The sequence below is a fragment of the Lissotriton helveticus genome, chromosome 1_1 (genome assembly GCF_964261635.1).
Source record: "Lissotriton helveticus chromosome 1_1, aLisHel1.1, whole genome shotgun sequence".
Taxonomy (NCBI): Eukaryota; Metazoa; Chordata; class Amphibia; order Caudata; family Salamandridae; genus Lissotriton; species Lissotriton helveticus.
In genome coordinates this window covers 430,678,551-430,693,381 of record NC_136057.1, presented here as the reverse complement: position 1 = coordinate 430,693,381, position 14,831 = coordinate 430,678,551, and the positions used below count along the sequence as shown (strand labels likewise).

General features: G+C 44.4%; 1 protein-coding gene across 5 annotated transcripts in view; it reads right to left on the bottom strand.

The window, feature by feature from the left end:
• Positions 1–1,865: 1,865 nt before the first annotated feature.
• Positions 1,866–14,831, bottom strand: part of DNM1L (dynamin 1 like) — a 747,198-nt gene continuing 734,232 nt past the window's right edge. For all 5 annotated transcript variants that reach the window (XM_078673807.1, XM_078673806.1, XM_078673804.1 and 2 more), the window contains 2 exons: positions 6,950–7,109; positions 1,866–5,409 (listed from right to left, as the gene is read on the bottom strand). In XM_078673807.1, the coding sequence (XP_078529933.1) occupies positions 5,353–5,409; positions 6,950–7,109 (217 nt within the window). In that variant the 3' untranslated portion in view covers positions 1,866–5,352. The remainder of the gene's footprint in view (positions 5,410–6,949; positions 7,110–14,831) is intronic.

Sequence of the window (14,831 nt, the reverse complement as noted above, 5' to 3'; positions counted from 1 at the left end):
AACTGTAAAACATATGTTGAAAATCCGCCTGGGGAGGGGGGGGAGGGGAAACAGGAACTGCGTGTCTGGGTATTATCGTTGGAGACACTCTGGTGTTAAATATGCCCTATGTAGGATGTAAAATTGTATGTTTTTAACGTGTGCATTTCTGGATACTTTTTTGGGGTATTCGATTGCTTGTTCCCACTCTTTATCATGCAATGGTCGTCCTATTTCCTCTTCCCATGTCTGTCGCAGTGGGTCCAGTGATTTGACTATGAGGTCTGGGACGGCTTTGTAGAGTCAGGTGATTAAGTGTCTACATGCATCTATGTGAAGAATTGTATGTATTACTGGATGTGTCGCAGGTTCCCCTTCGGTTAGATTCCAGAGTGGGCGGCAGCTGGTGATGATTTGTCTACGTAGCAGGAATTGCCCTGGGGGAAGGTCATATTCCTCTATTAATTGGTTGCACATACATAATTGTCCATCCTCGAATAGGGATTCAACCTCGATCAGCGAATGATCTGTCCACACCGAAAGGTCTGGGCTGTGTAATATCTCTAGCTTCTGGGCAGTCCTATCAGTGGGAGCAGTGGAGAGTAGAGGGGCTTCCCTGCATCTATGCAATGTATCCTCAGCATACATGTTTGGGCTATCGACACCTGTAGTAAGTAAGTTCGCACGGGTCTAGTGCCGGGTAATAATAGACGACGGATTGCTGGCAAATATATATGCCCCATCTTAGTTGTGGTTTCCCTTAGGTAACACTCTGCCATCCGAAGTGAGAGGCACTGCAACTGTGTGGCCAAGAAGTATGCCTTGAAGGATGGGGCCCACAGTCCCCCGAGGTCGGGCAGTAATTGTAATTTGGATATAGTCACCCTATGTCAGCCTGTGCCCCAAATTAGGGAGATAAGTAATGAGTCTAATTCCTGAAAAAAGGAAAGAGGAGGGATGACCGGGAGGTTAGCAAAGTGATATAATAATCTGGGTACTATGATCGTTTTGGCCAAGGCCACTCGTCCAATTGAGGTCAGGGGAAGCGTCTTCCAAAATTCCACTGCCGCCCTTATACCTGCTAGCACCTTACGATGTTTTCCCTCATATATGTCATATGGGGAGTGGTATAGTCGGACTCCCAATTATCGGGGGCCATTGTCACTCCAGGCAATGCTGTGGTCTCCTATTGTGATGGTCCGGGGGCGAGGCCCGAGCTCAGCGGAAGAATCCTGGATTTGTCCCAGTTTACTTTAAGTTCCAAAGCCTCTGCAAATTCAGTTAGTGTTGGCTAGATTGTAGTGGGGTCTGTGGTAATGTTGCGTACGTACAATAATCAATCGTCTGCATACAACAAAATGCAGTGGATAGTGCCCTCTATTGGGATACCCCAGTTTTCTCTCTCCTGACCTGGGCTAATGGCTCCAATGCGAGAGCAAACAGTAGCGGGGAGAGGGGACACCCCACCACGTGTTGGTGGCAGGATTGATTTGCTTGATTGGAGACAGGCGGGAGTCTGCAGAATAGACTGGGAAAATAAATCAACCACTAAATCTTATAGCGTGGTGAGGCAGTATCGATCCAGTTCTATGAGAAATGAAAAACAGGGCACAAAGGACTGAAGTCATTAGATAGTTCTATTATTCACTGTACGAAACGTTCACAATGACATGAAAAGCTACGGTGGAACCAATAGTGGAGAAAATGTGCAGGAGTCTGTGAACAATTCCAGAACCACACTTTCTGCCTATGCTACGAAACTTAGGTTATCAATATTCTGTTGTAGGAAGTGAATGAGGCTTGCACAAATGGAAAAGGCAACTTTGGGTAAAGGAGCCCGGTCTGATCGAACCAATGTTAAACCATGGCGAGTTAAAGGAAGCCCATTTTTACAAAGTAGCATTTATTGGCGTAAACTAAGTGCACCTGTTTTATTTACAACATTGAGCATTTCACATACATATGGCATCAGTGCATGGTATCTAAATTTGTCATCTGTGCTGGGCACATCTACATAACCAGCAGGAACAGGTAATAGTTTCTCTTTTAATACAAAGGGGCAACACAACAAACAGAAACACACTAAATGAATGAGTAAAGAGGTAAGCGTTCAGCTAAACGTGCAGTGATAGTGCTATACGGTAAATATATAGGCTTTGTCAAATATTTACACAGACTTCCCACAGGATGAAATCTTGTCAACTTGTGTCATTGTGGAAATGTCTATGCACGATCTGTGGAGAGTGGACTTAAATGTGGGGTCTTAGGAATGCTCATTTTAGGAACATACACTTGATTGTTTGGATACGGTATCAATCCTGTTTAGAACCATAAAAAATACCAAACTCTGCTCTCAAAGACTTACACTTAGAGTGTAAAATGTGCTCTGCGCTCTTCTTTTCTATCATTAAAGCCAATGCTCTAAAAAGAAGTAACTGTTGCTCCACGTAAAGCCAAGCATGGTAAACAAGTGTTGCAAGTAAGAACTTCTGCAGCAAGTTAAGCAATCTCCCTTTAAGATACATACCTAGACGGGACGACCTTTTTGGAAGATAAAAAGCAATGAACTAAAGTCTGAATTTAGCCCTGTACCTGAACTGGACAAATATTACTTTAAAAAAGATGCAAGACATACAAGTTAACTAATGGATTAGTGTGGGGCAAGTATGTGTTTAGGCACTTTCAGAGTCTTTGAGTACTGAAAATAGAAGACAATTCAGCGAGGAATACATGTCCATGAGGATGCAGTCCTACCAAACGGAGATGAAGGTCAGAACCTTAGTCACAAGAACAATGCAGAGAGGACTATAATATACATACAATATAAGGTAATTGTCTGAATCTACAGTGGATAAGACGTTTAAAACTTCATCCTAAATGCAGTCGATTGTCCTTCGAATATTTGTAAAGAGATGAATAGATGTTAAGGGCAAATCCACTACTACACGAATAAGAAAGGAATATACTCTGCTGCCAGAAGAACTTGAGCCCTGGCTCTCTCTCAAACAGACTTGCTGCTACAGCTTTAGGTTGTTCAACTATCGGACGTCTGCCAGTATACATGGAAATGTGGAAACAAATTATTGGGACCTTTACTTGCTACACATGGTCTTAAGGAAACGAAAACACCAAGCAGTCCGGATTTAGATCGAAGGTGTCCAGTTTCAGACGAGGGTAAAGTGGAGAGAACGTTAGATCCAGGACCCAAAGTAGATTTGGGAATTCTTTGGGGAGCTCTTGCAGGCCAATGCTAAGGTTTGTTTGTTGGAAGACGTGGAGAGGTAGGCAAAGGTATCATTGTATTAGTCTGTGTCGTGAGAAGATTGAGAACTCTGCTGCAAGGCTGGCCTGTCACTCTTAAGGTGTACAGAATGTAAAAGAAGGCTGATTATCTTTCAAAAAAGATAGAAAATGATCCATCCCCGAGTAATGAGGAAGAACATAGATGAAAGAGTGGAGATTAAAATTGCCAAGCCTTAACACCAAAATCCATGTGTGACTAAGAAGGCACAATAGCAAAAAGATGTTTGTTATACAGTGCATAGATTATTGTACCAAAGGAAGTATAGCTGGCTTCAGAAACAATCAATAAACTGATATTCCCGCATTAACAAGATGGTAAGCGAGAAATGTAGGTAGGAATACATTGGGGACTAGTATAGGTTTGTGGTAGAGCAGGTGCAAAATGGTATGTTTATTGGTTTTAAGGACCTAGATCAAATGGAATGGAGGTATAACAGGTCAGAACCTTTCTGCACCCCAGAGAAGCACCATCACATAGGAGATCCAGCACTCATTTGTAGAAAAAACAGTCCCATTCTTGTGACCCACAAGAACAAACAAAGCTGCAACTATGACTTGTGTAAAATGAGTTTGGAGATCTGCTATTTTAGTCCCTATAAAAGAAATAATAACACAGGTGAACGGATCTGGGAGCCATGAAGGTTCAGGAGCGGTGATCCCTAGTCCTAAATAGTAAAGTTGCATATCACCATCTGTGAGAAACCCTACCCCTCACATTTTCATCAGTGCTCTTCAGAAGACGCCGACAATCTGCTGAGCTTTGAAACCTCAGTCTGGAAAGATGTTTATCTGTAATTGCCCAGTGATCATCTTCAACCCATTGACTCGGACTACTTAGTTACGTGCTACAAGGCACTGGCATAGCGGTCCTAATACTGTTGCCAGAAATTGAGCAGAATAAGTCCCTAATCCACGTGGTTACTTGTTTTCGGAAACACAGACCATGTGGGAGTTATTTCCCAAGACACCACGGTAGAAGAAAATGTTCTACCATGCACATTCGAAAGACAATAAATGAAAGAAAACTGTAGGTCAAATCAAATCTATGGAGAAGAACATTGTCAAAACCGTCCAGTACCAAGAAAGGAGGTTACTTGGTTTTGCATAACTTATTGATGCATTTCTGGCCGATGATTTAGGGTATAGGTCCTCAACAAGAGGAAACATGAGCATTGCCAGTTTGTACTAACAGAATGTGCAACCCATTTTAACAATTTCTAGGGCTGCTGCTCGTGTGCCACTTTGGCAAAAACATTTAGGAAGTCTAATATTGACAATTAAAGGGCAATACATTAAATTGCCTTGCCCTGCGAACTAAACATGACCTTTGCAACACGCTTCTCACTCTTACCCTGCCATATAACAAATAGATCTGCAGCTGGCAAAATGGGTATTTTCAACAAGTTATTCCTAATCAATCACTTTACCAACTGAAATGTGATGAAATGACGGTGTGTCCTCGGGGTGGGAGTACATTAACTTATATTTAATATTTTTCAGGTTGTAGGTAGCCAGTGTTTTCTTCTGACTATTTTTAACCTGTCCACTGTTTCTGAACCCACACATTCTTACAAACAAGCCGAACAGCTGATGCCGTGCACCTAAAGTAAATACGCCACACTGCACACTTACAGATGTGAAAATACAACGTTTTCCTGGCTTTTATTATGGCATCAAAAATGAACATTATGAGAATAGCACTTGGCATGTCCATGCTGACTGATACTCAGCTATGATGGCACATGGCCAGGTTCTCAACAACTGGATAGAATATTTTTTGGTCAGGTCATGGTCAACGGGGCTTTCGTTAGCCACAACGGAAAACTGGAAGGTGTACACCACGAAGAACATCTGAAGGTTGATGACGTGGATGCAATAGGGCTTGTTTACCTAAGTACAGCAGAGTATTCAGAAAGACCTTAGAGTGAGCAGATTACCACAGTACACAGCTAAGAGTTCATAAATAACATTCTACCAAATATGCAAAGAATGGCATTTTGTGTCGCAATTGACACATGTTCAAGTCGTAAAAGTCTCTGCTCCGTACTAGAAGGCATGCAGTTTTCTCCTTCACCACAGATGGGTTTCTCGAATTTCAGCAATAATTTGTCCAGCTCTTTGCAGTGCCTGTGTAGGGAAATAAAAGAAAAAGACTGCATAAAAATGTATCACAGCCATGGCAGTTTGATTACAAAGGGTTAGTGTAACTGCCCCTTCCTTTTGAAAACGGTAGGATTACATGCTAAAACGGGCTGGATTGTGTACCCCGGTGTCTGAGGTTCCAGTTTAAAAGTCTACACTGCTTTACACATCAGTTACAACTCAGGGTCTCATTCCAAGATGCAGGGCGAATGGGTGGTCAACATCTGCTCCCGGTAAATACTAAAACCGCAGAGCACTGCATTTTCAGATGTGGAAATGCCATGCACTCAGAGTTCTGCATGTTGCAACGAGGCAGCACATGTAGGATCGATGTTTTAGGCACATCTTGACACATATTATGCCTTTTTCCATAAAGTTTTACGAGACAATCACCCCCTCCCCACTCACACTCCCCCTACAAAATGTGTCCAGGGACAACAGTGGATGTGAAATAACAACTGTTCATGACAAATCAGGTTACCAATGGTGAGAATAGGATGCAAAAAGAAAGTATTTTTGGTCATCATAAGAACCAACACAAACACATATGGGCTAACTAGGGTATTTCAAGTGCACACCTTTTTGTTTCCATTTCGCATATTTTTGAATAATTACTTTGAGCATCACAAATCAGATTAGTTATTAAAAACAGGTGCAGAGCTACCACAATACCCCAGAGTTCTCAATTAAGCTCCAAAGCAGAAAAACAAACGCTAGCCAGCACACCTCATATTACAGTATTTATTAGACAAAACCAATTGCAAAGGGATGTTTCAAATATACAAGTTTAAAAAGGCTGCCTTGTTTCAGTTCATGTTTTTTTCAGACTTCTCCAGCCAACCTGTGTTACGTCAAACAGAACACACCAACAAAAGTGCGGGAAATTTGCTGTCAGCGTGATGGAGCCAGAAAGAGGTGGTTACTGAACCTTCCATGAAGAGGATGTACAGATTCAGTGCGATTCTGAAGATTATACATTCCTTGCATAAAGCACCTTTGCATGAATAGAGAGATTACCCTGAAGTATTCCATAAGAGTGGATATGCCCTGATTAAGTCCTAGGTAGATTGTCCCATCCGACCAAACACGGCTTTGCTGTGGGAGGCTGAAGAAAACAAACCTTCAAAAACTGTGAAAGAGTGCACTCACTTTAAACTTGTACATACAAGACTAGTTCTATGAACTTGACTTTGTACACTAAATACTGTAATAATGGCAGGTGTGCAAGCTAGATTTTATTCTGCTGTTTAGGATCATAAGAACCAATGTTAACTGACTTGTTTGTCTCTGGTAAGACAAACAATCAAGTAGATGGAGATGGGGCTTTGAGTGAACAATTTTATTTGTAGGTATTTCACTTTAGCACATGGTTTTCAAATCTTACAAAGGAAAATATGCAACAGGAGTTAGCTCAAATGATTTCCCCAAAATATACAAGCTGTATGGTAAGCCTCGCTAATACAGTAAGACTGGCACACGCGTCTTACGACACTAACGTATGTTTGGATTCCTAACATCACTGTACCTTCAGCATGTCGGCTGCCTCCTTCCTTCGCTGAGCCATGTCCTCAGATTCAGTCAAGAGGTCTTCGAGTAACAACGATTTGTACAGCTGACCAACGAGTTCGCTCTGCAGAGTATCTTTCACATGGTTGACAAGAAAATGCATAACAGCCTTAGGGACACTGAAGGGAAGAAAAAAAATCAGGACTACGATTATCATAAAAAAAGTGTGCAATAAAATCCAGCTAAAATATCTTCCGTGCAATAACCATCAAGTTAAAAATAAAATAGCACAAACTGATCAAATAAAAGCTTTTCTCCGGACTTTCGGTCAGCAATTCTGGATTTTGAGATAGCTTGTGTCACTAATGGCAATGCTGTGTTGGCTGGGCTTGTCAAAGCTTAATGCAGCCGGAAATTCCATTAGCAGTGCATTGGATAAGAACGCAAGGAAGTCCACTATTTCTGGGAACACACAGAATATCCCACCTGCTCATATGTAATATTTCATTGGTATAGGGTGTAGTGCAGTTTGCACTGTGCTCATGTTATCAGATGTTCTTTCTACGAAAACATGGCCCACATTTAGGACTAGTCTTCCAGCCGAGCCATTGTTATTTTTTCAAACGAATTAAAGATTTTTCAAATCAAAACTAAGGTTTACTTAGATCACATAGACCCACAATACTCGCACTCATTTACAGATTGAAGGAATACATATCTAAATCACTGGTATACTACCAGAAGGTTTGCAGAGTCACTGATCAAGAGTCTTTTACCAATATTTATCAGCTATGGTTTTAATAATTTATTCACCAGTGCCTGACAGTGGAGATTTAGGATAAACCAAATGTACGATTGTTTTCAAGTTAATCAAGTACTACGCTTGTGTACACTATGTCCATAGAGGTTCCTGGTGCCGTTTACAGATGGTGTTGAAGATTACTTACCCTGAATTTTTAGAGTAAAGGTAAAAAATAAAATGGGCATGCTAAATGCAAGTACATTTCTCTACCAAACGAATAAATGGTGGTTACTCCAGTATTGGAACTTTCATAGATTCACATGCTGGAATCATTCCCCCGTCGTCGAGATGGGAGTCCCCGGTATCTTTAAAAGTAATGTAATAGTAGACATAGAACATAGGGCCTAAGTCAACGTTATTTAGTAACATATCCATGTCCATATTAAAAAAAGGACCAAACTTAGTAAACAGCCAATCAGATGATACCCCCCTGTAGAACTAGCCTGAGTGAAGCTCCAGTCCCTCAGACTTTCTACCACACCTTGTGCAAGGGTGTCTCCACTGAGCTCTGCTCTGTTTTTTTCCTCACAGCGTTTGAAAGAAAATATCTTCAGGTTTTTTTCCATTTCGCAGATATACAATCCAGTCATGTACATCTGTGGTTAGGTGAAGTAAACTGATGCCCACAATGTCAGACACCTAAAAAAGGCCTCTTCAGACCCTGTGGCACCTGCAGGAACACAAGACTGCACATAGACGACCCTCACACGGATGGTTTTATCCTGACCACAAACCTATGGATTGTAAGGTGTGCCGCAGGTTTTAAACTAATACTTTGAAAGATAGGGAACGGAATCTTGTGGCTGCAGAGGCTTACGAACAGAGATGCATTGGGCTCTGATGAGGAGAGTGATGCCTTGTCAAGATCCTCCTCAAATCGCCTCAAGGAAGACATTTAGAAGACCCTGCAGGTCCATCTTCTCAGCCACTGAAAAAGGCACCGAAACATTTATGAGAGAGCTCTCAAACATAGAGTTCCTCCTAAGCCACATGCGCAGCTGCAGCAGGATACAAAACCAATATCTGACAAAAAATCCTTTAAAAAAAACAGCTTCAGAACCTTCTTCTCCTCCGAAGCTTAAACACACATTTAAGAAGCCTACCTCGGTTCTGCCGATGGAAAGCTAGTCGACGACATCCCCGATGACAAGATCTTCTTCAGGTACTGTTTCAGTGGCATCGACGGCGCCCACAGTTACCACTGTTACGGTATTACTGGCGACGATTTGCTCATCAACAGGTCAGGCTACTTTATAGTCTACGGTGCAGATCACTCCATCTTCTAAAACGTCGTCGAAAAACCATCTCTCGATGACGGCCATTCCGTCGATTACAAACCTCTCGCCGACGACAGGACTCTTGACAATGACCTAGTCTTTGTCGACGGTGCAAGCCTCGTCGAGAGCGGTAGCAGTGTATACAATTGTCATCGACTGCAGCCACATGGTCATCGCCGTCGAAATTATGGCTATTCCGTTGATGGAACATGCATATCCGACTGTAAAGAAGCCCACGACAACAGGCTCATCGACGAAACCAACAGCAAAGAGAAAAAATAATTTCCCCAAAAAATATAAAGCACACCACCCTAACTCCAGCTTTAACTTCACCCAGTCAAGCACAACCACTTTTACCCTCCCACCTTTTGAATGATGATGATGATGATGACTCTGAGGATGATAGCCTCTTTGGTGCTGTGCAAAGACTATCAGAGATTAATGTTAAATATCACAAGGTTTCAGATGGATAAGACTATAATGACCAACAAGGTTATTATTCACACCAGCATCACCAGTAGCAGTATCAGCAGGATATGGTGTGTCTTCCTTCTAATCTCGTAACAGACCTGCAATCCATGCTAACAGATTATAGAAAGAGATTTCCGGCAGCTTCGCCTTGCCATCAAGCTAGTCCTCTGCCTCCTGATGTACAGGTTCATTCTCCTACCCCACCACAGCAAGAGTCTACAGCTATTCATTCCTCTCCTCTGGAAGCGATTTGGCAACAGCTGTCCTTTTTTTGAAAAAGAAAAGGAAGAAGGTGAGATTCAACAGGATAAGAGGGATGCTTACAATATTCCCCCGCCAGCATCACCATCACCTGCCGCAAACTGATTCACCTCCAGAAGATATAGGGGTTTCCATAACTGATTGGAAAAGAGCGGCCAGACGCTTTGAAGTACCAGTGCCTGCACACCAGCAAGACTTCTTCCTTTATGATTTTAAGAAGCCTTACAGGAAGTCAGTAAGATCTATGACGAATCATCGATTACATTTGGGACCAGGGCTTAAAGATCATGCAAAATCCAGCTACAGTGCCACCAGTGTTACCAAGGCTGGATAAAAAATATAAAGCCCCGGATGACGTGCCTGCTTGCCTCACAGGTTACCCCAACCCAGATCTGGTTATTTTGCAAGCAGCGCAGCGAAGATCCAAGAATTCCTTTTCTCCCCTTTCAGCGCACACGGACAAGGAAGGTAGAAAGCTCGACAACATAGGAAAACGCTTCTCTACTAGGTTAGCACTAACGGTCAGAGCTTCAAATTCCCTGGCATTATTGGCCCGTTTCAATAGACAGATGTGGTCAGATATTGCTGCATATGTTGGTAGTGTTCCATGAGATGTCAAAGAAGAAGAAAGAACATTTTTGTTAGAAGGTGAACGCTCCGCCTCAGAAATAATAGACGGCGCAATGAACATTGACTCCACCGGTTTACACCAACTGTCCGGGGCAATTTTAAGACGTCAAGCGTGGCTGAAGCACACATCTTTTAGGCCTGAAGTACAAATCAAAATATTGGGCCTGCCTTATAACGGGGAAGAATTGTTTGGAAATCACGTTAATGAGGCTTTACAAACAATTAAAAAAGCACCGGAAACAGCTAAGTCTCTGGAGACTTTACAGTACATGAAAATGCCTTTTCGTAGCACTCGAGGCAAAAGGCATCCATCTTAAAGGGAAGGATACCAACAGTTTTGATACTTATGCTTCCTCCACCCAGCAATACAGACCACAATTTACTCAGCACCAAACACCTATGGCTGCCTAGAATATATCCTCTTTCAGAGGAAAAACAGGATGGCAGGGCAAGGACACCAGTCGCCGTCAATGACTTTTCCGTGCTGCTAGCTACCACCTCGCCAACTCCATCCAGAGTAGGTGGGAACATGTCCCATTATTTTCAAAAGTGGAAGAAAATAACCACAGATCAATGGTTCTTAGACCTAATCCAATTTGGCTATTCTCTGGAATTTGGTGTGGTGTGGCTCACTGGTTAGAGACGGCAGACCCGGAAGCAGAGGACGGCCCGGGACCAGGGTTCAATTCCCGACGCGGCAGGGTCGTGGACCAGGGTCCGCGGACTCGATAATTCTCGCCTCGGTGCCTACTCTAACCAGGGATCACACTCGGCAACTCTGGGCATTAGCTTGCCTCATCTCCACAACGGCCCCCCACATACGCCGGGGATGCCTGGTTTCACCTTGGAGATACCCAGTAGGGACAATCTCACAGGGAAAGCCAGGACGGGTTCCCCAGTGGTCTACAGCGCAGAGATACTCCTTCGGGAGTCGATTCTAGCGCTTTAGAAACCCACAATTAATAATTAATTTTGTAAAAACCGCTATTATACCTCTTATTCAAAAACACCTACATCTTTTAAAGCTGGAGGTTTCCGCTATGTAGCAGAAGGGAGCTATAGAGACCGATAAATCGACTTAAGAAGCCTGAACAAATTCCTCAAGAAACAGTAATTCTGCATGATCACCATCCAGGATGTGTTACATCTCCTCAATGGAAACGATAACATATCATCCCTGGATCTCCAGGAAGCATATTTCCATATACCCATACACCTGAAAAACAAGAATTTCATGGTGGCCAGCAGGCACCATCAGTTTTGAGTATTGCCTTTCAGGCTCAAATCGGCCCCTCGCATGTTTCCGAAGTGCCTAGCGCCGCCAGTTGCAGCATACCTCAAGCAGCAGCAGCATCAAATGTTTCTTTAGCTCGACGACTGGCTAATCAAGGCCCCTACTTATAGGGCCACAAGAGCATCCACCAAAGCCTGTCTGCAGCTTTTCGTGCAACTAGGTCTAACTTCGAATCTAGAAAAGCCAGTCCTTCATCTCCCGGCGGCTAACCTTCCTAGGTGCAATTGTGGACCCAATTCAAAACAAGGCATGCCCCACGATAGACAACCGAGATTAATAACCATGGCGAAACGCAAACAAAAAAGGTTTCTTTTGGTACTCCTTTACAAATTTCTCCTGGGCATGTCGTTCTCCTGTAGTCACCTCATCCCTCACCGTCGTCTGCACATGCGCCCTCACCAGGAAGCATTAAACATGCAGTGGGTGTAGGTCCAGGGAACATTCAACTACATAATTCAAGTCTCTCCTCCCATGTTTGCATCACTAACCTGGTGGACACAACCTCTTCAGCTGTGGCAAGGCTTACCTTTCCTGCCCCAAGCCGCACTTCTGGTAATAACAACAGATGCCTTCTTGAGCGGCTGGGTAGTTTTCCTATGATCTCATCGGGATCTTCACATCCATCTCCTTGAACTAAGAGCAGTATTCCTGGCGGTACTGAAGAAGATAAAGGCAGAACCCTGCAAGATCATACTAATAGCGCCAGTGTGGCCTCGCAAAAATTGTTACACAGAGCTTTCCCGGTTCTCAGTACAACCTCCGATCCACCTCAAACTGATTTGACGATGAGCCAGGGACAAGTACCACACCCAGATTCCAGTTCTTTGATATTATTCGCCTGGCTCCTGAATCTCAAGTTTCAACACTTGAAGATTCCACAGGAATGCAGAGAGGTGCTTGCTAGGGCATGAGCAGATAGTACCAACAAGACTTACTCCTTCAAGTGGAAAAGGTTCTGCATTTGGTGCACATCAACTAACTTGCACCCTCTTCATTCATCACCAGAAGAAATTTAGCCATATCTCCTGCATTTGGCACGTCACGGCTTGGCTAACGATTCAATAAAGGTTCACTTAGTAGCTATTCCCACTTTTGAAGATCATGCAATGTTCCATCTTTATGGTCCAGCAGACCGGTGAAACAGTTCCTCAAAGGATTGTTCAGAACGTTCCCGCCAGTGCGAGCCCCTCCTCCTACATGGCAGTGCTGGCACAATTAATGAAGCATCCATTCAAACCTATCCGTAAAGCGTATACAAAGTGTAGGGTCTGCTTTCATGGTCACCCCCACTTTTTCCAGGTGTCATTATGTTTTACTGACTAGTCTGACTGGGATTCTGCTAATCAGGACACCAGTCTCTGGGCTTCTTCTCTAAATTGGACATGGTGAGTATTTAGGTACACTCCAGATTGGCTACTGGTGTAACCTTGTAAGTCCCTAGTATATGGTACTAAAGTACCCAGGGCATAGGTACACCAGGGGTCTCCCATTGGCTGCAGCATGTATTACGCAACCCACGTGAAACCACTCAAAGTGTGACTACATGTCTGTCATTGCAACCTGAGTGAGCTGGTGCTAGCACCACGTATGACAGATGTAGGTTTCCCTATATCTGAGGTCACTACAATTAAAACCTATAAGTCACCCCTAAAGCAGGCCTTTCAATCCTGAAGACAGCGTGCAGGGTCCTAAGTGTGAGGGTGCTCCTGCATGACTAAGGCTCCCCTACAACCTTCGGAGTCCATTCTCCTGGGTAGTAAGCGTAACAGCCATTACGACATATAGAGGGGCTGTGCGTCATTATGCAATAACCATCTCTAAAAAGACTGTAATGAACCCAGTCATGTTTGGTATCAAACATGTTGGAATCATACTCCCACTTCATACAGAGTGTGAGAGATATGATTTCATGCACTGTAAAGCTCTTCTGTGAGGCCCTCAGTGCTCCCAGTACCAGTCTTCCAGAACCTGACAACAAGCTAGGGCTGCTGCCGGCCACCGTCACGTTTCTGCCTTCCTGCTGCTGACATACCACTTCAACTTCAACTGTCTGGACACTCTGGACTTCGCTTTGGGAACTGAGATTGCACCGGGGAAGATTCCTGCTGCTCCTGGTCTTGTCGTCCTGCTGGTCTTCTGCAACGTCTGTGTCTGTGATCCTTCCAGGTTCTTCACCAGGCCTGTGGACATCCAAGACACCCGAAGGAATCTCCCTTGGAGTGAAGAAGTCACTCCCCTGCAGCTGCAGGCACCGCCGATGAGTGGTCTGCGGATCCTGGGCTCCCACGGACTCCGAAAGACTCAGCAACACAGGTGGTGGGTCTGCAACTCCCTCAAGGCCTGCTCTGTCTTCATACAGAGTTTGAGGCCAGTGTCCCTCGTCTGAACTGCTGGAACAGAACCCCTATGCACAGCTAAGACTTGCCATTGCCAAGGCTTGTTGGCTCTCTCCTCCAGAGATATTCGGGCTCCAAGAAGCTCCAACCGCCAGATCTTCGCCCGCAGCACGCTGTGCTTTCTACTTTGGTGAGCTGATGAGGTCCTCCTGCGACTCCTCTGCCTTTGGCCCGTGGGTCCTTCTGAGGGTCTTCTTTGGCTTCAGTGGGCTCCCCTGCTTGTTGGGGGCCTGCTCTGACTCACTTGGGCCTTGCTGGTCCGGACACTGCACCTTTTTCATCTATTACTTTGGTTGCCGCTACCAAGGCGTGTTGGTGCCCCTGCCCTACACTGCCCCCCCCTCCCCCTCCATGGCCCTCGACATCGGACGTGGGACAGCTCGTGAAGAGCTTCTGGTCTTCTCCAGCATTGTCTGGTCTGCATAGCTACAACTTCAAGGCACCCTCAATCTCACCTGAATCTCTGACATCGGTGGTCATTCATGTTCTGTGCCTCCTGGTCACTCCTGAGTGGCACAGACTCTGTTCCTTCTGCTTGCAGGCACCTCTCATCTTGAATCCACCTTTGGGTTCCACCGGACTTCATCTTCTCCAATGGCATCTTTCCTGTTTTCATCCATTGCGGACTACAACGGTTTTCAACGTCACTTGACACCTATGCATCCGGCTTCCCTGGTGTAGGTATTCTTGTTCCTGGGGTACCCATGGGTGGGGTGACTCTCCAACCTTCCATCTTCCTCAGGGTTTACTTCTGGTTAGCTGAGAAGGGT